The 23642-nt window shown below is 39.0% G+C and overlaps 1 protein-coding gene across 1 annotated transcript in view; it reads left to right on the forward strand.

Moving 5' to 3' along the window:
* The window catches only part of neb (nebulin), a 57370-nt gene that overhangs the window by 7054 nt on the left and 26674 nt on the right, over window positions 1-23642 (forward strand). Inside the window, exons 9-76 of the mRNA XM_030785831.1 lie at window positions 144-248; window positions 413-520; window positions 1072-1188; window positions 1996-2097; window positions 2204-2311; window positions 2480-2584; window positions 2971-3069; window positions 3758-3862; window positions 4039-4146; window positions 4256-4369; window positions 4538-4735; window positions 4888-4995; window positions 5135-5233; window positions 5426-5530; window positions 5653-5760; window positions 5846-6157; window positions 6253-6459; window positions 6694-6798; window positions 6915-7022; window positions 7126-7437; window positions 7543-7749; window positions 8005-8109; window positions 8309-8416; window positions 8647-8958; window positions 9200-9406; window positions 9496-9600; window positions 9788-9895; window positions 10015-10326; window positions 10458-10664; window positions 10757-10861; window positions 11049-11156; window positions 11276-11587; window positions 11814-12020; window positions 12198-12302; window positions 12414-12521; window positions 12607-12918; window positions 13047-13250; window positions 13368-13472; window positions 13787-13894; window positions 13980-14291; window positions 14398-14601; window positions 14718-14822; window positions 15137-15244; window positions 15375-15686; window positions 15815-16018; window positions 16136-16240; window positions 16555-16662; window positions 16748-17059; window positions 17166-17369; window positions 17625-17729; window positions 17878-17985; window positions 18071-18382; window positions 18495-18698; window positions 19018-19122; window positions 19274-19381; window positions 19548-19859; window positions 19956-20159; window positions 20354-20458; window positions 20572-20679; window positions 20847-21158; window positions 21381-21584; window positions 21807-21911; window positions 21998-22105; window positions 22196-22507; window positions 22603-22707; window positions 22838-22936; window positions 23208-23309; window positions 23415-23522. Coding sequence (XP_030641691.1) covers window positions 144-248; window positions 413-520; window positions 1072-1188; window positions 1996-2097; window positions 2204-2311; window positions 2480-2584; window positions 2971-3069; window positions 3758-3862; window positions 4039-4146; window positions 4256-4369; window positions 4538-4735; window positions 4888-4995; window positions 5135-5233; window positions 5426-5530; window positions 5653-5760; window positions 5846-6157; window positions 6253-6459; window positions 6694-6798; window positions 6915-7022; window positions 7126-7437; window positions 7543-7749; window positions 8005-8109; window positions 8309-8416; window positions 8647-8958; window positions 9200-9406; window positions 9496-9600; window positions 9788-9895; window positions 10015-10326; window positions 10458-10664; window positions 10757-10861; window positions 11049-11156; window positions 11276-11587; window positions 11814-12020; window positions 12198-12302; window positions 12414-12521; window positions 12607-12918; window positions 13047-13250; window positions 13368-13472; window positions 13787-13894; window positions 13980-14291; window positions 14398-14601; window positions 14718-14822; window positions 15137-15244; window positions 15375-15686; window positions 15815-16018; window positions 16136-16240; window positions 16555-16662; window positions 16748-17059; window positions 17166-17369; window positions 17625-17729; window positions 17878-17985; window positions 18071-18382; window positions 18495-18698; window positions 19018-19122; window positions 19274-19381; window positions 19548-19859; window positions 19956-20159; window positions 20354-20458; window positions 20572-20679; window positions 20847-21158; window positions 21381-21584; window positions 21807-21911; window positions 21998-22105; window positions 22196-22507; window positions 22603-22707; window positions 22838-22936; window positions 23208-23309; window positions 23415-23522 — 11178 coding nt within the window. The remainder of the gene's footprint in view (window positions 1-143; window positions 249-412; window positions 521-1071; window positions 1189-1995; window positions 2098-2203; window positions 2312-2479; window positions 2585-2970; window positions 3070-3757; window positions 3863-4038; window positions 4147-4255; window positions 4370-4537; window positions 4736-4887; window positions 4996-5134; window positions 5234-5425; window positions 5531-5652; window positions 5761-5845; window positions 6158-6252; window positions 6460-6693; window positions 6799-6914; window positions 7023-7125; window positions 7438-7542; window positions 7750-8004; window positions 8110-8308; window positions 8417-8646; window positions 8959-9199; window positions 9407-9495; window positions 9601-9787; window positions 9896-10014; window positions 10327-10457; window positions 10665-10756; window positions 10862-11048; window positions 11157-11275; window positions 11588-11813; window positions 12021-12197; window positions 12303-12413; window positions 12522-12606; window positions 12919-13046; window positions 13251-13367; window positions 13473-13786; window positions 13895-13979; window positions 14292-14397; window positions 14602-14717; window positions 14823-15136; window positions 15245-15374; window positions 15687-15814; window positions 16019-16135; window positions 16241-16554; window positions 16663-16747; window positions 17060-17165; window positions 17370-17624; window positions 17730-17877; window positions 17986-18070; window positions 18383-18494; window positions 18699-19017; window positions 19123-19273; window positions 19382-19547; window positions 19860-19955; window positions 20160-20353; window positions 20459-20571; window positions 20680-20846; window positions 21159-21380; window positions 21585-21806; window positions 21912-21997; window positions 22106-22195; window positions 22508-22602; window positions 22708-22837; window positions 22937-23207; window positions 23310-23414; window positions 23523-23642) is intronic.

A 23642-nucleotide genomic window follows, 5' to 3' on the forward strand; every position in this document is an offset into this window, starting at 1 on the left:
TAGCACCAGAATAAGTTAGCTGTCCATTCCACATACATTAATATGATAATCTCTTTAGATGTTTACCCTTACAGTGTGCAGTACATAATACTTTGGTTAGATTTTGAAGAGCAGTCACGAGAAAAAAATGTTTGTTTCTGCAGCTCAAGTATCATGAGGATTACAACAAGAATGTAAAGGGCAAGTGGTGTGAAACTCCTTACTTTGATGTTGCCATTGGAAGAATGGCTATGGACAACCTTAGCGCTGTAAGTTAATGGAATTCTACTTACATTCATCAAGAATCTAGATGTTTTCTCATTAGTTAAGTAAAGCATGCTGAAAAGCAACTGGAACATTATAAAGTTAACAAAATATAGAGGGTTTATGTCCTCACCTTTGCTCCGCTGAATTACCATTAATCTCTCTCCAGAAAAAGTACACGGCTGCTTACGAAGACATGAAAGACCAAATTTATTTCATGCAAACAGAAACGCCAGAATACAACACTAACAAGAAGGCTGGTGACGCTGTAAGCGCGGTAAGTGTAAAGAACCAAAATACCAAAATTATGTATATAATCACATATTTGATCACACACACACACATATATATGTGTGTGTGTGTGTGTGTGTGTGTGTGTGTATAGCATGTGTATATATATATATATATGTGTGTGTGTGTGTGTGTGTGTGTGTGTGTGTGTGTGTGTATAGCGTGTATATATATATATATATATATATATATATATATATATATATATATATATGCTTGTGTATATATATCTATATATATATATATATATAAAGACAAACTTTAGTTGTGAGCTTTAGCTTCAGGGTATTCCTGGAAGAATGTCAAGTGTGTGACTCGCCTTCATCCTGTGCAGATTTTAGATTGTTTGGACTGTCAGGCAGATCTCTGCAGCCTCATGTTGTGCTGGTTTTATCATCTGGAAGAAATTCAAAGGGCAACCTTGGATTAGTAATTTTAGGGTCTTATAGGGTCTTTACGAGAGTCCTCATAAACCAGTGTGCAATTATACATTGCAGTGTGATGAATAATGGCTCTAAATTTGCATCTTTCCTCCAGGTTAAATACAAGAAGGACTACGAGAAGATAAAAGCAGTGTCTGATTACAACGTTCTCCCTGCAACAGAAAATCCCCTTCTCAGACAGCTGAGATACGCTGGCACCATCTTGAGTGACGTACGTTTGTCCACTGTGGCTTGGAAATCTGTTTTGTTATATTTTTCCACTAACACGCTGACATCATATGAGACTTACTGAATTATCACCCATTTATCATTTTCTCATAGAGTTCACATATTTCACCTCTTGCATTGCTAGTTGACTTTAATGTAATGCCTTTGTTTATTAAAAAAAATCATAATACATACCGTATTAACACCTTACAAACACATCTTTAATTCTGATTTCTAATTCTTAAGATTCTCAACATGTATATTTTGATTTTTACCACCTTTAATATGAACTTTTAACAAAGTTTTAGTATTTTTTTGTGGAATTGACCTTTGCTTGATGTAATGGATTGACTTGATCATTACACAGTCCACTGGTGAGAGAGTAGCCCATTTAGGTAGATCAACATTTTTGATGTAGTGATGATAGAGAACTAGATCTGGTTACGAGACTGTGTGTCATGTGAGTTGACGTGTAACAAGCAAAAGAAAATGACTTATTTTGAAAGAATTTCATTTCTTTATATTTTCTTTTTTTTCTTGGTGTGCATACCCATGCAAGAAAAGAATCCCCAAATTAAAGTTTTTATGTAAATTACTATGTAGTCATTTTGGATTTCTCAAGATCAAAAAAGGCTACGCAGTGGGTCACACTAAATTTTTAAGTTGGAGTTGACTTTTTTTTTTTAAATTTTCTGTTTACACCGTACAGTAACACATTGCGTCACATAGCTAACAATACAAGCAATACACTGATTAAGATGATCTCTTTGCACAAATGTCAAGAAATGTCTCTGTTCTTTCTCTTTTGTAGAAAGTATACAAAGCTAGCTATGAGAAATCAAGGGGATCCAGCATCAACTACTGTGAGACTCCTAAATTCAAGATGGACAGCATCATTAAGCAGTTCAGTGACGTGAGTGTACTCCTGGTATAAATTTTGCTGTAAGAAACACTGTCTACCAAATAATTTATTCACTATGTTTCATTCATCAATATTCATGTCATGCTCTTCAATACAGGCACATTATAAAGAGAAGTATGAAAATGAAATTAAGGGCCATTACATTGGGAGCTATGAGGATATGCATATGCTGCACTGCCAGAAAGTGGAAGAGATTAAAAGTGATGTAAGTAATTTTTCTCCGCTTACTGAGTTATAACACAGTTGCTGTTTCGCTACATTTCACCTGTGAAGATGCTTTTCACGTGTAGAGATACCCTCTGAACTGTTGTCATCTCTAAATAGTGTAATAGTGTTTATATTTGAATTATACTTGTTCCTTTTTGTTTTCTAGAAAAATTACAAAGCCGATTATGAAGATATGAAGATAAGGTGTTATTTCCCTCAAACTATTACACCTGAGTATGAAGCAATGAGGAAAGTTCAACAGTGTAAAGATGTAAGTTTTTTCATAAAGTGCAACTAAAGAATGATGTGTAGTACTAGAACGACTGTCAAAACAACTTGATTTTTTGTGACTTATAAAATTTTGTTATTTTCTAGTGTTGAATACAAACACAGTGGAAAAATAAAAAAAGAACATAGAGGCATTTGTATAAGTATTACTCCTTAAACATTAGTTTAAGTTTAGTCCTATATGGGAAGATGAGAAAAATGTGCTTCAGCCTTAGTTATCTTAGAGTTTCCTCTGGCCCTTCATGAAATTGTATGTATTTGCAATATTTGAATTTAAGGGGGGGGGGGGTTGATTTGTTTTTTGTTTTCCTTTTTTTCCTTTGCAAACAGTCCAGTGTGATGATTTGTGTTGTGTCTCTTTCTTTGCAGAAAGTGTATCGCCAGCACCCAGGCACAGTCAAGTTTACACAAGTGACAGACTCTCCTGTCCTTGTTCAAGCTGGCATTAACGCCAAGCAACTAAGTGACGTAAGTGCTTCAAAAGACATGAATCGTCTCTGCGATGCTGTAGAGAAGTGCGTGAGCATTTGTACATCAACTAGAGCTTCACTTGTGTCATGTTAAGCTTCAAAGAGACCAACACGACAAATCAGTCAGCAAATCACAGTGATGAACAGAGAACATGTTTACACAGTGTAGCTGGTATGACAATGATGCTGTAATGTGAAGTGGCAGGCTACCGCTCCACCGAAAATGTGCTCATTCATCCTCAAAGCCAAGTCGTGTTCTGCCGGATGCCATGGCGACCAGAACAAATTTCTAAGGTTATTATTAGCAGCATGTGCGCAGGAAGCCCAAAATAAACCTTTGCACAGTGATGTGTAGAGGCTGCCAGTTAAGTGGGAGAGACTCCCAGCATTAAGCATTTTCATAGTCAGTATTGCCATCTGGTGGAATTTAGGAACTCATCCTGTGTCCTCATAGAGCTCATAAGTTACAACTAGGAAGCCACATTACAGTTATATTAGTTTCTTTTTATGTAATTAAGATTTTATGTTAATGTTTATGTAGTACGTTTGTTCCTCAATGTGTCAGTTTAACACTAATTGTGTAGAAGCATAAATGTTCAGTTCTGCAAAAATATATGATACGTACGGCACTGTTTCACATATAACACCACATACATTTGTTTACAACCACTCTCTTTCTTTTTCAGCTCAACTACAAAGCAAAATATGAACAGGAGAAGTTCAAGTGTTACCTTCCCCCTGATTATCCTTTCTTCATTCAGTCAAGAGTCAATGCTTTTAACCTCAGTGATGTAAGTATCTACCCATTATATTATCCCTCATGATTAAAAGGAGGCCTCCTCCATGTGTATTATTGACAGTTAAACATACACATAGTAATTGTTTCCACTGCATGGGGGTACCGATATTTGGCCACAATCATGCTTTTGTATTACAAAATTAAAATGCTTTTGCTTCTCATCTGCAGACTTGTTACAAGTATGAGTGGGAGAAAACAAAAGCCAAGAAGTTTGAGGTGAAAGGTGATGCCATCTCAATCCTCGCTGCTCGTGCTCACACCAACATTGCCAGTGATGTATGTATATTATGATCTGATGTGCACTGAAGCATTGGTCAGTGGTTTTCTACATTTGTGCTGTTAATTCTTGTTCATTAATTGTCTTCCTCATGTCTCTTTATCTCAGGTTAAATACAAGAAGGAATATGAAAAGAACAAAGGACACATGATTGGGGCCCTCAGCATTAAGGATGACCCCAAGATCATGCACTCTGTCCATGTTGCTAAGATACAGAGTGATGTAAGTGGGGACTGTAATGCACTCTCTAAGCTCATTTTCATTGTGTCAGCATGTATTATCTTACAATAGCAGTAGTCTGGTCTTGTAATAAATAGATTTGAATTACTCTGTATGGTTCTCTGTATCGTACTTTCTAAACACGGTGGTACTTTGTATCTCCCCCCGCAGCGTGAGTACAAGAAAGAGTATGAGAAGTCAAAGATCAAGTACCACACTACACTTGACATGATGCTTGTCACTTTGGCCAAGAAGTCTCAGACCATTGCCAGTATGGCTGGCTACAAACAGATTCCCCACCGCTACCTCCTCCCTTATGACAGCATGGCCCTGGACTTGGCAAAGAGGGCCAACATCCTCCAGAGCAATGTGAGAATTCTCTGTCTTCCTAGACATGTTCATTTAAAACCATTCATACTGTTGCAGTGTCACGTTTTTTTTTTTGTTTTGTTTTTTTTTTTCAAAATATGTAACATTGTTAATTGCTTTGAATTCAATTCATTTTTGTTTTCAAATCTCAGAATGAATATAAGTCAGATTACAACAACTACACAAAAGGAACTCCATGGGTACCTTTCGGCTCACTGGATGTAGAGAAAGCCAAGAAGGCTGCAGAGATCCTTAGTGAGGTAAAACATTTTCAGATTAGTAATCCTTTTCAGTCCATCTTTTCAGTGCTATTCATTTTTTTTCCTCTGGTGTGTAAAGTAATGCAAGCGATTTATTCTCTTCACTAGTCCCATTGACTTTGTTGTCATTCATCTGCAGAAAAAGTACAGACAGCATCCAGATACTGTCCCATTCACCTCTATTGATGATCACCCTATCATGTTGCAAGCTAAAGTCAACCAACTGCAGAGGAGTGATGTAAGTATACTTAATGACCTTGTATGGTAGTGTCACTTTTTGACTGTGTTCTTGTTTTCTGATGCATTCCATGCATTTCATCCCATGGCTTTGTTATAATGGAATGTGATGAAACAGATGCCAAGTAATAATGTTTTACTGTAAGCATAAAAATGATACACTTATCTGTCTTCTCAACACCTCTCTTTGCAGCTACACTACAAGAAGGGTCTTGAAGAAATTCATCAGAAGTATGCTCTGCCTCCAGATGTCCCTGAGTTTATGCAGGCCAAGTGCAATGCTTACAATATCAGTAATGTATGTCAAGTTTTGCTATCCAATTAGTTTACAAAAGTTTTAAAACATTTTATTTATAGTCAAAAAAACCTGGAGGATTTTGCAGCATTTAATTTTATTTAAGTCATGTTTTTCTATTTCAGAAATATTACAAACTTGGCTGGGAAGAAATTATTTCAAAGGGCTATGACTTGAAGCCTGATGCTATCCCTATCATTGCAGCCAGGGCTGCAAGACATGCAGCAAGTGATGTAAGTACCTTTGATTCTGCTTTAGCTCTACAGCTTCTGCATTTTAAACACTGTGCGTTTCAATGCAATTTTATCATTCATTTAGGTTCAGTACAAGAAAGAACACCTCAAGTCGAGGGGCAAACATGTTGGCTTCCGCAGCCTTCAGGATGATCCCCTGTTGGTGCACTATATGGAGGTGGCTAAAATGCAGAGTGACAAGAACTACAAGAAGGACTACCACAAGGCCAAACTGAAGTTCCACTCTCCTGTGGACATGCTAAGTGTGGCACATGCCAAACATGCTTCCACTGTGCAGACCAATGCTGGCTACAAAAAGCTTCAACATCACTACACTCTTCTCCCAGATGCTATGCACCTGGAATTAGCTCGAACCATGAACACCAACTCAAGTGACGTAAGAAGGAGTCCTCAGTACAAACTCTGACTTAATATTTGAGCTTTATCTGATTGTGGTCTCTCAAAATCCTTGTACCTTTTGTTCCTTTTCAGTTCAACTATAAACTGGATTATGAAAACTCTGTGAAAGGTGTTGGCTGGGTTCCTATTGGTTCACTGGAAGTGGAGAAAGCCAAAATGGCTGCTGCTGCTCTTGATGAAAAGAAGTACAGGCAACACCCTGATACCATCAAGTTCACCTCCGTTATGGATTCCCCTGTTATGGAGCAGGCCAAATTGAATGCCCAGCAGCTCAGCGATGTAAGTTTTAAGAGGACACCTTTCAGGGACTAAAACTTTTATAGATTTGTCTGAGAATTTGAATGTTGAACAACATTCCATTAGGCAAGAAATAAATTAATTAATGGCAAGTATGTTCAAGCATACTCTATTGATTTTTTTCTTATTAATTTATAGTTTGCACTTTACGGTTGGTGCATTACAAAAGCTACATATAGCTTGAATTAGACAGATTAATATTCTCCTCTTTTGCAGAGACTGTACAAAGCCAGTGGAGAAAAGTTCATGCATACTTATCATCTCCCTCCGGATGCACCAGAATTTTTGCAGGCCAAGTATAATGCTGCCAACATCAGCAAAGTGAGTACACTAAATTAACTAATATATTATTTCATGCCTATGCACACATTATTTCTCTATATTTTTCTTCTCTAACATGCTATGTCGCTGTTTTTTCTGTTATGTCATTTCTGCAGTCTTTTTACACAAATGCACACAAACGGGACATACTTAAAGGACACCAGATGAAGGAAGATGCCATCCCAATTCTTGCTGCCAAGTCCTCAAGGGATATTGCCAGTGATGTTAGTGACAGGACTTTCAAATCTGTACAGGACTTTTTGGAAATACTGTGTGTTATATTTGGACAGTTGAAATGCATACATTCTTCTTTTCTCTGTTTTACAGTACAAGTATAAACTGGCTTACCAGAAAGCAAAGGGCAAGCATGTTGGCTTCCGCAGTCTTCAGGATGATCCCCTGCTGGTGCACTATATGGAGGTGGCTAAAATGCAGAGTGACAAGAACTACAAGAAGGACTACCAAAAGGCCAAACTGAAGTACCATTCTCCTGTAGACATGCTGAGTTTGGCACATGCCAAACATGCTTCCACTGTGCAGACCAATGCTGGCTACAAACAGCTTCAACATCACTATACCCTTCTCCCAGATAATATGTATATTGATCTTGCGCGTACCATGATGGAGATTCAGAGTGACGTAAGCCTATTTAAGATGTTTTCTCCAAAATTCAAATAGAAGCTGTCAAATTCTTACATGGGAAGCCTCATGCATCAATGTGTCACCATCACTTTCTCTCTGCAGAATGTCTACAAATCAGATTACAATAATGTCTACAAGGGTGCAGGGTGGGTTCCCATTGGTTCCATTGATGTGGAGAAGTGCAAGGCAGCAAACGCAGCCTTGGATGAGAAGGCCTATCGTCAGCACCCCAGCACTATCAAATTTACTAGCTTGGTGGACCAAATGAATATGGCCTTGGCTATGAGCAACACCAAGCAGCTCAATATGGTAAGTTCACCCACAACGTAGTGAACCAGATTTGATAAACAGGTGATATCGAGTGATTTTAAACTATCAGGAAACACTCTAAGTGCAAATATAAAAATATGAGTTCAGCTAGAGAAAAATGTTGCCTCTTATTTATAATCACTTCACAAATGTTTGCGTATGCTTACCTTTATGACGTGGCAGTGTGCCTGATTCATGGTATGGTTTTAAGCAGACGAAATCAATACTTTTGTCTTTGTTTCATTGTCATTTCAGGCTGCTTACAAAGCCTCTGGTGAGAAATTCATGCATACCTACCACCTTCCAGCCGACAGCCCAGAGTTCCTGCAGGCAAAATACAATGCCCAGACTATTAGTGAGGTAAAAAAACAGGGGGGGGGGGGGCCTAAATTCATACACATGAAGAGAATAATGGAAGACGCTCAAAGCTAAACAAACGTAACATATTTCCTGAGGAATGTTCCTTTTTTTAAAAAAAGAGTTTTAAACTACTTCAAATTCCCCAAATTTCTGTTCAAAATAGTAGGGGGGAGTAACATTCTGTATTACTCTCTTCTAGTCATACTACAAATCTCAGTGGCTTGAGGATATTGCTAAAGGCTATGACTTGAAAGGTGATGCTATTCCCATCGTTGCTGCAAAGCAAGGAAGACACATCGCCAGTAATGTGAGTTCAAATCTAAACTACAAAAAAATCATTAACACACCATAATATTACTTAATACGTATAACATAAACTATAATAAATGTTATAGCATAACTTATAATAAGTATCTGTATAATTGATGTCTATTTATAAACTGCATGTATTCTTAGATTAATTTGAGTTGCAGATAATATGTTTTCTGTGTTTTCTGTTCACCAATAATAACACAACTATTGTTAAAATATTTGTAGTACCAATACAAGAAAGAGTATGAGAAGTCGAGGGGAAAGCATGTTGGCTTCCGCAGCCTTCAGGATGATCCCCTGTTGGTGCACTATATGGAGGTGGCTAAAATGCAGAGTGACAAGAACTACAAGAAGGACTACCACAAGGCCAAACTGAAGTTCCACTCTCCTGTGGACATGCTTAGTGTGGCACATGCCAAACATGCTTCTACTGTGCAGACCAATGCTGGCTACAAACAGCTTCAACATCACTACACTCTTCTCCCAGATGCTATGCATCTTGAGCTGGCTCGAAGCATGAATGCCAGCTCTAGTGATGTGAGTCTCAGATTATTAATTCTTTTTTTTTCTTTTCAATGTTTACACCCAGTATTCATGTTGTCTCAACAAATTATGATTACAACCAGAACTGGCACTCCGGGACATAATCCTGCTTACATTTTTGGTTAGGTGCATCAGTTGTCAGTCCATGAGGATAATAATGCTTTACATTATTCAAATATCACAATGTTCCTTGTTTCTGAATTTAGGATTATTTTTTTCTCATTCTCCTTTGTAGTATGAATACAAGACTGAGTACAACAACACCATGAAAGGTGTTGGATGGGTACCCATTGGTTCTCTGGCAGTGGAGACTGCAAAGGTTGGAGGACAGATACTGAGTGACAAGAGGTACCGCACTCACCCTTCCAACTACGCCTTCCACAAGCTCATGGACTCCATGGATCTGGCCCTGGCCACTGCCAACAAACAGATCATGGACAAGGTGTCTATTGTTTTAATGTGCTCTCTTAGAGTATTATGGGAAGCACATATGTGACACTCCTTTAACCTATTTTTCATCTTTCATTGCAGAAATCATACAAAGCTGCTTGGGAGACAGACAAGCTCAAAGTCCATGTCATGCCTGACAGCCCTGATATCGTTCTAGCAAAAGTCAATGCTCTGAACATGAGCCAGGTACAGTCTTAGAAATAAAGATTAACAATTAAAATACTAAATGTTTTATAAACATTTCGTGCTAGTGTATTTTAAATAACAGAACTAGTTAATTCAAAATCGCTGCTTTGTCAAAAAATAATTTTAAATGTACTGTTTTCGTTTGCTGTGATCATTTAACATTAGCTCTTTTTACGTACACTTTCAGAAACTCTACAAAGCTGGCCTGGAGGAGATGTATAAGAAGGGCTATGACCTCAAACCCGATGCCATTTCAATCATTGCTGCCAGATCTGGTAGACATATTGCCAGTAATGTAAGTTCATAATGTTAGCTGTTTTCTTTGTGCTGAGCATATTTTCCTCAGAAATCTTTCTGAAGTATTAGAGTGTTCTTGTGAGCTTTTGTGTGAACGACATCTTATTGTTATTGCAGTTCCAGTATAAACTTGCTTATGAGAAGGCGAAGGGCCACCACGTTGGCTTCCGCAGTCTTCAGGATGATCCCCTGTTGGTGCACTATATGGAGGTGGCTAAAATGCAGAGTGACAAGAACTACAAGAAGGACTACCACAAGGCCAAACTGAAGTACCATACTCCTGTAGACATGATGAGCGTGGCACATGCCAAACATGCTACCACAGTACAGACGAACGCTGGCTACAAAAAACTTTACCATCACTATACCCTTCTCCCAGATGCAATGAACCTTGAGCTGGCCCGCTCAATGAATGCCAGCTCTAGTGACGTGAGTAAAACTTTGAGTTGTAGTGTTTGTGCAATACAAAATTGAACAAAGAGGTCTTTAGGACATTGTTAATTGATATTGCAAACACATTGCAATATTCTCTCTTTGATAAATTTGATTCTCTTTTGTAGTATGAATACAAGACTGAGTACAACAACACAGTGAAAGGTGTTGGATGGGTACCCATTGGTTCTTTGGCAGTGGAGACTGCAAAGGTTGGAGGACAGATACTGAGTGACAAGAGGTACCGCACTCACCCTTCCAACTACGCCTTCCACAAGCTCATGGACTCCATGGATCTGGCCCTGGCCACTGCCAACAAACAGATTATAGATAAGGTACACAAAGGCCAAAAGTATCAAAAAGTATATCTTAAAGGCTCACCGCAAACATCAAATCCTTCTCTGTATTTTTCTCTCCTTGTTTGCAGAAATCATACACAGCTGCTTGGGAGACAGACAAGCTCAAAGTCCATGTCATGCCTGACAGCCCTGATATCGTTCTAGCAAAATACAATACTCTGAACATGAGCCAGGTACAGTCTTAGAAATCAAGCTTGTTAATTAAATATTACATGTTTTATAAAAATTCATGCTGGAGTATTTTTTTCTAAATGTAGTTCATTCCAGATTATTGCTTTGTTGGTCAAAAAATAATTTTAAATGTACTGTTTTTGTTTGCTGTGATCATTTAACATTAGCTCTTTTTACGTACACTTTCAGAAACTCTACAAAGCTGGCCTGGAGGAGATGTATAAGAAGGGCTATGACCTCAAACCCGATGCCATTTCAATCATTGCCGCCAAATCTGGTAGACATATTGCCAGTAATGTAAGTTCATAATGTTAGCGGTTTTCTTTGTGCTGAACTTATTCTCCTCAGAAATCTTTCTGAAGTATTAGAGTGTTCTTGTGATCTTTTGTGTGAACGACATCTTATTGTTATTGCAGTTCCAGTATAAACTTGCTTATGAGAAGGCGAAGGGCCACCACGTTGGCTTCCGCAGCCTTCAGGATGATCCCCTGTTGGTGCACTATATGGAGGTGGCTAAAATGCAGAGTGACAAGAACTACAAGAAGGACTACCACAAGGCCAAACTGAAGTTCCACTCTCCTGTGGACATGATGAGCGTGGCACATGCCAAACATGCTACTGCAGTACAGACGAACGCTGGCTACAAGAAACAAATTTCACACTACACAGTGCTCCCAGATGCAATGAACCTTGAGCTGGCCCGCACCATGCAGATGATTGCCAGTGACGTGAGTATGGACGGACAGTTCTTGCCAAAGATTATATGATAGAATCAGCACTTTAAAACACACACACACACACACACACACAGATCTGTACTCAGTTAAGCTAACATAAAGGGTAACACGACCATAGTGATGGTTTAATATAAAGTTTTGCTATTAAGAGTGACTAGTAAGTATTCTAGAGATAACTGAATTTTGGGTGTTAACAGTTTCTTCTCTGTTACTATAGAACATCTACAAGGGTGAATATAACAATGTCATCAAAGGAACAGGATGGATTCCTATTGGTTCCTTAGATGTGGAAAAAGCAAAGACCGCTGCCCAAATAGGTAGTGAGAAACTGTATCGTCAACATCCCAGCAACTTCAAGTTCACCAAGGATATGACTTCCATGGACTTGGTCCTAGCTTCAAACAATAATCAGATCATCAACAAGGTGAAACATTGTCAGCATAGCCATTTCATAGTTGATGTAGTCTCTTTCTTTTTCAAACGACTGCCTCCATTGTCGCCAATACGTAAATATCATTTGTGCATTCTTAAGTTATAAGTAGAAGTTATATGTTTTTGATTTTTTCTATAATATGATTAATTCTGCATAATCTTTTCACAGCAAAGCTATACTGATGCTTGGAACAAGGACAAGACTACAATCCACATTATGCCTGATGCTATGGAGGTGGCTCTTGCACGTCAGAATAAGGCAAATTACAGTCAGGTAAGAGGGACTTCGGGATATCTAAAGTAGCTAGACACAGCTTCACAGCTTGATATTGCATAGCTGTCTATATTTCAATGACATGTTTGAATTGCTGGCTTCTTTCCCTAGAAACTGTACAAACTTGCCAATGAACTTGCCAAGAAGAAGGGCTATGACTTGCGCAGTGATGCCATTGCAATTCAGGCAGCCAGGGCATCCACAGCCATCGCTAGTGATGTAAGTTCTCTTGTTCTCCTTCTAAATACGTGTTTACCTCTGTTATTGAGTATTTGGTCTAATACTGTCAACTGACTTTCCATAGTATAAGTACAAGGCTGGTTACCGCAAGCAAGTTGGTCACCACATTGGAGCCCTCAGCATCCAGGATGACCCATTGCTGATGCTGGCCCTGAACTCAGCTAAGATTGCTAGTGATGCCCTGTACAAGAAGGACTTCAACAAGTCCAAGACCAGATTCCACCTCCCAGTGGACATGATGGCCTTTGAGCTGGCTAAGAAGAACCAGATCCAAGTCAATGATGCCAACTACAGAACTTACCTGCACAACTGGACCTGCTTACCAGACTCCAACGATGTTGTCCACGCCAGACAGGTCTATGACCTACAGAGTGACGTAAGCCAAGTCCTTTGATTTCTTCCCTCATTCACATCACATAAAAATTAAACATATAGATTGTTTTATTCTTTATAAATATATTAGTTCTGTGTGTTTTCAAGTGATTATTTTGTTTTCTTGATTAGGCTGTGTACAAGGCTGATCTGAAAATGATGCAAGGCATTGGATGGGTCCCTATTGGTTCACTTGATGTTGAGAAAGTGAAAAAAGCCGGAGAGGTCCTGAGTGATAAGTTGTACCGTCAGCACCCAGGCAACTTCAAGTTCACTAGCACAACACAGGACATGTCAATGGTCTTGGCTAAAACAAATGCGGATATTATTAACAAGGTATTTTTCGTTAATAGATTTTGCTCAACAAAAATATTTGTCTGGTTTTACTGAATTTTCTTTGACGACTGATTTACCATGCTCATGTTTTTAACTTATAAATGTCACACACTACAGAAAAATTATGTTCAAGCTTGGGAGACTGAAAAAACCAACATTCACATTATGCCAGATGCCATGGAAGTGGTTCTTGCAAAACAGAACAAAGTCAACTACAGTCTGGTAAGCCATCTATTCAAGCTGTTGTCACTGAATGGTGAATGAAAACATGAGTAGTACTTCATTTGATGTCTTCTCAATAATCTGTCATACATTTCTGATGTAATCTAGACCTGTTTTAGTCAGCCACATTTAATGATTTTCCAAAATTGCATCTTGTTCAGTGATGTCGCATTGCAGGGTGTTGTTAACTTTGAATTCAATTTGGAGGTCATGGTAATCTTTTTAAGTTTAACTCTGGTTAAGATTCTTCTGTTCCTAAAAGTGTCCCTGTGATACTTTACATGCCATGCCTTATTATGTGGATTTGATTTCAGAAACAATACAGACTTGCCAATGAGGAAGCCAAGAAGAAAGGTTATGATCTACGTGAAGATGCTATTTCTATCAAAGCAGCCAGAGCTTCCAGAGATATTGCCAGTGATGTGAGTATTTGCTAATCATTAAGATATCGTTAGTGCATTATGTTGACTGTTTTCAGGATCTTAAACCAATGTTCTTTCCCTCTAGTACAAGTACAAGGCTGGTTACCGTAAGCAAGTTGGTCACCACATTGGAGCCCTCAGCGTCCAGGATGACCCATTGCTGATGCTAGCCCTGAACTCAGCTAAGATTGCTAGTGATGCCCTGTACAAGAAGGACTTCCACAAGTCCAAGACCAGATTCCACCTCCCAGTGGACATGTTGGCCTTTGAGCTGGCCAAGAAGAACCAGATCCAAGTTAATGATGCCAACTACAGAACTTACCTGCACAACTGGACCTGCCTACCGGATTCTAACGATGTTGTCCACGCCAGGCAGGTGTATGACCTACAGAGTGACGTAAGTTTGATTTGTGTTGTAGTTTCACTTCCACATTTAATGAGTGTGCTGTTGAATCATTTTCTGTCCTGCAACTGTTTTGGTTCTTATTGTTTTTGATCCACAGGCTGTGTACAGGGCTGATCTCAAGTGGCTTAAAGGTTTGGGATGGGTCCCTATTGGTTCACTTGATGTTGAGAAAGTGAAAAAAGCCGGAGAGATCCTGAGTGATAAGTTGTACCGTCAGCACCCAGACAACTTCAAGTTCACTAGCACAACACAGGACATGCCAATGATCTTGGCTAAAACTAATGCTGATATTATTAACAAGGTATTTTTGTTAATAGATTTTGCTCAACAAAAATATTTGTCTGGTTTTACTGAATTTTCTTTGACGACTGATTTACCATGCTCATGTTTTTAACTTATAAATGTCACACACTACAGAAAAATTATGTTCAAGCTTGGGAGACTGAAAAAACCAACATTCACATTATGCCAGATGCCATGGAAGTGGTTCTTGCAAAACAGAACAAAGTCAACTACAGTCTGGTAAGCCATCTATTCAAGCTGTTGTCACTGAATGGTGAATGAAAACATGAGTAGTACTTCATTTGATGTCTTCTCAATAATCTGTCATACATTTTTGATGTAATCTAGACCTGTTTTAGTCAGCCACATTTAATGATTTTCCAAAATTGCATCTTGTTCAGTGATGTCGCATTGCAGGGTGTTGTTAACTTTGAATTCAATTTGGAGGTCATGGTAATCTTTTTAAGTTTAACTCTGGTTAAGATTCTTCTGTTCCTAAAAGTGTCCCTGTGATACTTTACATGCCATGCCTTATTATGTGGATTTGATTTCAGAAACAATACAGACTTGCCAATGAGGAAGCCAAGAAGAAAGGTTATGATCTACGTGAAGATGCTATTTCTATCAAAGCAGCCAGAGCTTCCAGAGATATTGCCAGTGATGTGAGTATTTGCTAATCATTAAGATATTGTTAGTGCATTATGTTGACTGTTTTCAGGATCTTAAACCAATGTTCTTTCCCTCTAGTACAAATACAAGGCTGGATCTTAAACCAGTGTTCTTTCCCCCTAGTACAAATACAAGGCTGGTTACCGCAAGCAAGTTGGTCACCACATTGGAGCCCGCAGCATCCAGGATGACCCATTGCTGATGCTGGCCCTGAACTCAGCTAAGATTGCTAGTGATGCCCTGTACAAGAAGGACTTCCACAAGTCCAAGACCAGATTCCACCTCCCAGTGGACATGTTGGCTTTTGAGCTGGCCAAGAAGAACCAGATCCAAGTCAATGATGCCAACTACAGAACTTACCTGCACAACTGGACCTGCTTACCAGACTCCAACGATGTTGTCCACGCCAGACAGGTCTATGACCTACAGAGTGACGTAAGCTAAGTCCTTTGATTTCTTCCCTCATTCACATCACATAAAAATTAAACATATAGATTGTTTTATTCTTCATAAATATATTAGTTCTGTGTGTTTTCAAGTGATTATTTTGTTTTCTTGATTAGGCTGTGTACAAGGCTGATCTGAAAATGATGCAAGGCATTGGATGGGTCCCTATTGGTTCACTTGATGTTGAGAAAGTGAAAAAAGCCGGAGAGGTCCTGAGTGATAAGTTGTACCGTCAGCACCCAGGCAACTTCAAGTTCACTAGCACAACACAGGACATGCCAATGATCTTGGCTAAAACTAATGCTGATATTATTAACAAGGTATTTTTCATTAATAGATTTTGCTCAACAAAAATATTTGTCTGGTTTTACTGAATTTTCTTTGACGACTGATTTACCATGCTCATGTTTTTAACTTATAAATGTCACACACTACAGAAAAATTATGTTCAAGCTTGGGAGACTGAAAAAACCAACATTCACATTATGCCAGATGCCATGGAAGTGGTTCTTGCAAAACAGAACAAAGTCAACTACAGTCTGGTAAGCCATCTATTCAAGCAGCTGTCACTGAATGGTGAATGAAAACATGAGTAGTACTTCATCTGATGTCTTCTCAATAATCTGTCATACATTTCTGATGTAATCTAGACCTGTTTTAGTCAGCCACATTTAATGATTTTCCAAAATTGCATCTTGTTCAGTGATGTCGCATTGCAGGGTGTTGTTAACTTTGAATTCAATTTGGAGGTCATGGTAATCTTTTTAAGTTTAACTCTGGTTAAGATTCTTCTGTTCCTAAAAGTGTCCCTGTGATACTTTACATGCCATGCCTTATTATGTGGATTTGATTTCAGAAACAATACAGACTTGCCAATGAGGAAGCCAAGAAGAAAGGTTATGATCTACGTGAAGATGCTATTTCTATCAAAGCAGCCAGAGCTTCCAGAGATATTGCCAGTGATGTGAGTATTTGCTAATCATTAAGATATCGTTAGTGCATTATGTTGACTGTTTTCAGGATCTTAAACCAATGTTCTTTCCCTCTAGTACAAATACAAGGCTGGTTACCGTAAGCAAGTTGGTCACCACATTGGAGCCCTCAGCGTCCAGGATGACCCATTGCTGATGCTGGCCCTGAACTCAGCTAAGATTGCTAGTGATGCCCTGTACAAGAAGGACTTCCACAAGTCCAAGACCAGATTCCACCTCCCAGTGGACATGTTGGCCTTTGAACTGGCCAAGAAGAACCAGATCCAAGTCAACGACGCTAACTACAGAACCTACCTGCACAACTGGACCTGCCTACCGGATTCTAACGATGTTGTCCACGCCAGGCAGGTGTATGACCTACAGAGTGACGTAAGTTTGATTTGTGTTGTAGTTTCACTTCCACATTTAATGAGTGTGCTGTTGAATCATTTTCTGTCCTGCAACTGTTTTGGTTCTTATTGTTTTTGATCCACAGGCTGTGTACAGAGCTGACCTCAAGTGGCTTAAAGGTTTGGGATGGGTCCCTATTGGTTCACTTGATGTTGAGAAAGTGAAAAAAGCCGGAGAGATCCTGAGTGATAAGTTGTACCGTCAGCACCCAGACAACTTCAAGTTCACTAGCACAACACAGGACATGCCAATGATCTTGGCTAAAACTAACGCTGATATTATTAACAAGGTATTTTTTGTTAATAGATTTTGGTCAACAAAAATATTTGTCTGGTTTTACTGAATTTTCTTTAAAAGATGATTTATTGGTGGTGATTGTCTTGGCTAAAGCTAAATGGTTTGAATAGGCAGTAAAGTGAGTATTATTGTGAGATGGCAGTTGTTAGCTTTATGCGGATACAGTTTATTAAAAAAAAGTTTTCTTGAATGATAACTGAAAGATTTTGTATCTAACTTTTCTTCTATGATTTTTTCGCTCCTTTAGAAAAATTACGTAGAAGCCTGGAATAAGGACAAGACCAAGATTCATGTTATGCCAGATGCAATGCCTTGTGTACTTGCTAAACAGAACAACATTAATTACAGCGAGGTGTGTATCTTTCACGTTACAGAGAAAATGAGGTTTGAATCCCCCTTGGTTTATACAAAAATCTTTTTAATCATCATTCTCATGTTTAAATCTGCTTCCATAACAGACTGTATTGGTTTTTAACTGATGTATCATTTTCCTTCCTCAGAAAAGGTATAAGCTTGCCAATGAAGAAGCTAAGAAAAAGGGCTATGACTTACGCAGTGATGCCATTTCTATCAAGGCAGCCAAAGCCTCCAGGGACATTGCCAGTGATGTAAGTGTTTGTAAAACATTAACAAAGTGCTAGTCATGTATAATGATATTTTTCTGGACCAAAAGCTGGTTATTTTCCTTTGCAGTTCAAGTACAAGGCTGGTTACCGTAAGCAAGTTGGTCACCACATTGGAGCCCTCAGCGTCCAGGATGACCCATTGCTGATGCTGGCCCTGAACTCAGCTAAGATTGCTAGTGATGCCCTGTACAAGAAGGATTTCAACAAATCCAAGACCAAGTTCCACCTCCCAGTGGATATGTTGGCCTTTGAGCTGGCTAAAAAGAATCAGATCCAAGTGAATGATGCCAATTACCGAACTTACCTGCACAACTGGACCTGCCTACCGGATTCTAACGATGTTGTTCAGGCCAGAAAAGTGTATGATCTTCAAAGCGATGTAAGTTGGTTATGCTTTCAAGCTGTGCGAATCTGAGTAAAACTGGATACTTTCTACTTTTGCTCAAAATTTGTATTATTGCAGAACCGTAACCAATCTCTGCTCCCATTAGGCTGTGTACAGAGCTGACATGGAGTGGATCAGAGGCACAGGTTGGGTCCCAATAGGCTCACTGGATGTGTTGAAGGCCAAGAAAGCTGCAGAGATTCTTAGTGATCGCCTGTACAGACAGAAACCTGACACGCTGAAATTTTCACAAGACATGCAGTCCATGCCCATGGTCTTGGCAAAGACTAATGCTGATATAACTAACAAGGTCAGTTTAAAAAAAATAAAAGAAAGAAAAAAATCTTGAAAGAAATACAAGAAGGTTTGTGTATCTGTTTTTTTTTTTTTTTTTTTTTTACATTAGGTGGTGGGCTTTTCAGTTTTCATATTGATTTTCACTTTAAAGTATAGTAAAAGAAATACAAATGGTGAAAAAACGAAAACAAACAAACACACAAAAAACCAAAATGCTGAAAGTATTTAGATAAAAATTTCTCTTCAATGTTATGTTTATCAGTCTTAAATACATTTAAGTTTTTAACAAAGTTATTAATGTTATTGTTTAATATGTTTTCAAAATGTTTCAGCGCAAGTATATTGAAGCATGGGAGGCTGACAAGGTCAAGGTCCATGTTACCCCAGATTTGCCAGAACTGTTGCTTTCAAAGGCCAACGCTGCAAACATAAGCAAGGTAAGTGCTTGTTTTAGTTTGGCACTGCTTAGGCCTTGTGAAAACCTTTTTTTTCTTTTTCTTGCATGTTATAATTTTTTTTTAATTTGTGTTAAAGTTTGTAGCATTTATAGAGATCCTTGAGGTCTAAGATTATATTGTATCTTCACAGAAACTATACAGACAAGCAGTTGAGGACATTTTCAAGGGAGGATATGACCTCAAACCCGACGCCATCTCCATCAAGGCTGCCAAAGCCTCCCGAGACATTGCCAGTGACGTAAGCACATTATTTAATAGAAAGAAAGAAATCAAGTATATTTATTGCTAACAAGTATAATAGGAGTCATTTCTTAAAGATGAGTGTTGATAAATGAAATTAATTAAAATATCTAAGACAAGCACTTAAACATGTAACATATCTTTTGCTGTCTTTCTACACCTAGTACAAGTACAAGGCTGGTTACCGTAAGCAAGTTGGTCACCATATTGGAGCCCGCAGCATCCAGGATGACCCATTGCTGATGCTGGCCCTGAACTCAGCTAAGATTGCTAGTGATGCCCTGTACAAGAAGGACTTCAACAAATCCAAGACCAGATTCCACCTTCCAGTGGATATGTTGACTCTTGAATTGGCCAAGAAATGTCAGATCCAAGTCAATGATGCCAACTACAGAACTTACCTGCACAACTGGACCTGCTTACCAGATTCCAATGACGTTGTTCAAGCCAGGAAGGTCTATGATCTTCAGAGTGATGTAAGCCTTGTATATATAACACTTTACTTGTGCAACTTTCTTCTTTGAAAATATACATTAATGTTTCATTTTTGGGTTTTCTCCTGTTGAAAAAAGGCTGTGTACAAAGCAGATATGGAGTGGATCAGAGGCACTGGTTGGGTTCCAATAGGCTCACTGGATGTGGAGAAGGCCAAAAAGGCTGCAGAAATTTTGAGTGAAAGGAAGTATCGTCAGCACCCGAGCAATTTTGCGTTCACCAGTAAAACAGATTCCGTACCCATGGCCTTGGCTCAAGCTAATGCTCATATAATGGATAAGGTAATTTTGTTCAGTCATTGGGTGTGTGGTAGAAGAAGTTTCAAAAGAGTATTATGGTTTTGTGATAGAGAGAGACAATTGTCAAAATCCCCCCCCCCCCCCACCCCCCCGTTTTAAACTGAACATGAAATAGAGCATTAACATTACCCATTTATCAACTTAACTTTCTCTTTGGTACTCTTTCATTATTGTAGAAAGCTTATATTGAAGCATGGGAGAAGGACAAGGTCAACATCCACATTATGCCAGACACTCCTGAGATCCTTCTTGCTCATCAGAACAAACTCAATACCAGTCTGGTAAGTGTAATGAAACAACCCAGCAAGGTACACATTTGAAATAAACTTGTTTGAAATATGTCTCTGTTGTATCAAATATGTGCAAACATATATTTTTTGTTCTTAAATTGCAGAAACACTACCGTCAAGATTATGAGGAAGCTATTAAGAGGGGTTACTTTTTACCTAAAGATGCCATCTCTGTCAAGGCAGCCAAGGCCTCAAGGGATATTATTAGTGATGTAAGTGCACAATGTGACATTAAATCTGACATAGTCAATGTATACTACAATGAACAGTGCTTAATTCTCTTCTGAAATATTTTAAGATGAATACTGATAAATGAAGTGAGTTAAAATTTCGGAGAGATGAACATGTTATATATCTTTTGCTGTCTTCCTAAACTCAGTACAAGTACAAGGCTGGCTACCGAAAGCAAACTGGTCACCACATTGGAGCCCTAAGTGTCCAGGATGACCCCCTTATCATGCTAGCCATGAACTCAGGTAAGATTGCTAGTGATGTCCTGTACAAGAAGGATTTCCACAAGTCCAAGACCAAGTTCCACCTCCCAGTGGACATGTTGGCCTTTGAGTTGGCTAAGAAGAACCAGATCCAGGTCAACGATGCCAACTACAGAACCTACCTGCACAACTGGACCTGCCTACCAGACTCCAATGATGTTGTTCAGGCCAGGAAAGTGTATGATCTACGCAGTGATGTAAGTTTGCATTTGATCAACTACATTAAAAATAACTTTTAAAAACAATTGGATAAATAATATGCTACTGTGTTTTGCACAATGTCTTAGGTGAAAGAGTCATTACTAACTGTAGCTGATGCAAATGTAACCCAACATAATCTGGTTTAATGTGATAAAAGATTGATAAGCTTTTATTAAATATTATTGAATTGCTGACCTACTGTAACTGTTAACCCCTAGGCTGTGTACAAGGCTGACCTTGAGTGGCTCAGAGGATGTGGATGGATGCCGCAAGGGTCTCTTGATGTCCTTAAGGCCAAAAATGCCCAAAATATTCTCAATGACAAGCTGTACCGACAGCACCCAAGTACAGTCAAGTTCACAAGTGCTGTTGACCTGCCTGTTATTGTACTGGCCAAGCAAAATGCTGATATCCTGAGTGATGTGAGTCTTGACACACTTTCTGTTTTATTGTCCTCTCCATATTATATTAGGATGATCCACAGCCACAGATTTTGTGAAAAAAAAACCCATTATGAATGTATATTTGTAAAACAATAGGAGAAATACCCTTAAAACTCTCTTTTATTACAGATAAGTAGAGTGCATGAAAAAAGCTTTGGTCATCTGTGATCATGTTACTTTGCTATTCTTCTTGGCTCACAGAGAAAATACAAAGAGGCATGGGAGAACGACAAGACTAGCATCCACATCATGCCAGACACACCATCCATTGAACTGTCAAGGGCTAATGCTATTAACATCAGCAATGTAAGTATGTCTTCTTACATCATGCAGATGTCATCAGTTAGGCTTCTCTACAAAGCACTGATCCGACACGACTCTCTTCCCCACAGAAATTGTACACTAAAGCCTGGGATACTCAGAAAGCCAAGGGATACCATATCAAGGAGGACGCTATCTCTGTTCTGAAGGCGAAAGCATCCAGGGATATTGCTAGTGATGTAAGACATGATACATTTAAATGGTAGTTTTCAAAATAAAAAAGCTGCTCAAATGTTTATGAAGGTACTACACTCTTTCTTTCTGTACAGTACAAGTACAAGGCTGGTTACCGTAAACAAACTGGTCACCACATTGGAGCCCGCAGCGTCCAGGATGACCCACTTATCATGCTAGCCCTGAACTCAGCTAGGATTGCTAGTGATGCCCTGTACAAGAAGGACTTCAACAAATCCAAGACCAGATTCCACCTTCCAGTGGATATGTTGACTCTTGAATTGGCCAAGAAATGTCAGATCCAAGTCAATGATGCCAACTACAGAACTTACCTGCACAACTGGACCTGCTTACCAGACTCCAATGACGTTGTTCAGGCCAGAAAGGCTTATGACCTTCAGAGTGATGTAAGTTGAGTATGAGTCAGTTATTTGAAGGTGATAGAATTGTGGCATTAAATGATTGAGAATGATCGGATGACCCAAAAATGTCCCTACAATAGGCTGTATACAAGGCTGATCTGGAGTGGCTCAGAGGGTGTGGCTGGGTCCCACATGAGTCTGTGGAGGTCAAGAAGGTGAAGAATGCCCAACAGATCCTGTCTGATGTAAGTTTTGATCACTCTCATGTTCTATTTAGAAATCAAATCTGAGAAGAAGTGGATGAAAGTATCATTTTGACAATATGCGCTGTTTCAAGTAGCGAGATGAACCTGATTCATTTGTTTTCCATTATAGAGGGGCTACCGTGTTAAACTGGATCAGCAGAAGTACACTACTCCCCTTGACAGAGTTGACATTTTGTGTGCTAAGAACGCTGCTCAGGTGCTCGATGAGGTAAGGGCCTCCATTCTTTGCACTTCGACATGCAACAACAGTAAGAGTCTACCACTTCTGTGTTATGGTGCCAAGCACTAAACTGGAACATTGTTAATATAACATATGCATCAAAACATTCTTGTGTGTGTGTGTGCGAGGGACAAACATGCAACTGTTCTGCTAAATACGGTGCCATACTTTTTATAGTAAGAGGTCTACTTTGTGTTTTTTAAACAAATAAATATTTTTGTATAAATTTGTACTATCAACAATCTTTTATTTTCTGTAGGCAAAATATCGTGAGGCCTGGCATCAGGACAAGACCAAGTACAGCATGATGGACACTCCAATTCTGGCCACAGCCAGGGAAGTGGCAAAGAACGTTCACCCGGTAAGAGAGCTCTCTGTGGAAGAGGTACCAACCAGTTTTGGGTCAGTGAGTAATACATGTCCTCAGTAAATCAAAATCGCTTTCTTTGTCTCAACAATCATACAGAAACTGTACACCAGCAATTGGGAGAAGACCAAAGCTACAGGATACTTCATGCCCGGAGATGCTGTTCCCATCCAGCAATGCATTAAGACTTCCAAAATTCAGAGTAATGTAAGTGGACCGTTGAAAGACATCGACCTCAGGATTATGGCATACAGTGCTTTACTGTCATTACATCTTGCATAGTTTTGAATTTCATTGTCTTTATATCAGTACTGTGGTGTCTTTTTA

This window comes from Chanos chanos, chromosome 10 (genome assembly GCF_902362185.1).
Source record: "Chanos chanos chromosome 10, fChaCha1.1, whole genome shotgun sequence".
NCBI lineage: Eukaryota > Metazoa > Chordata > Actinopteri > Gonorynchiformes > Chanidae > Chanos > Chanos chanos.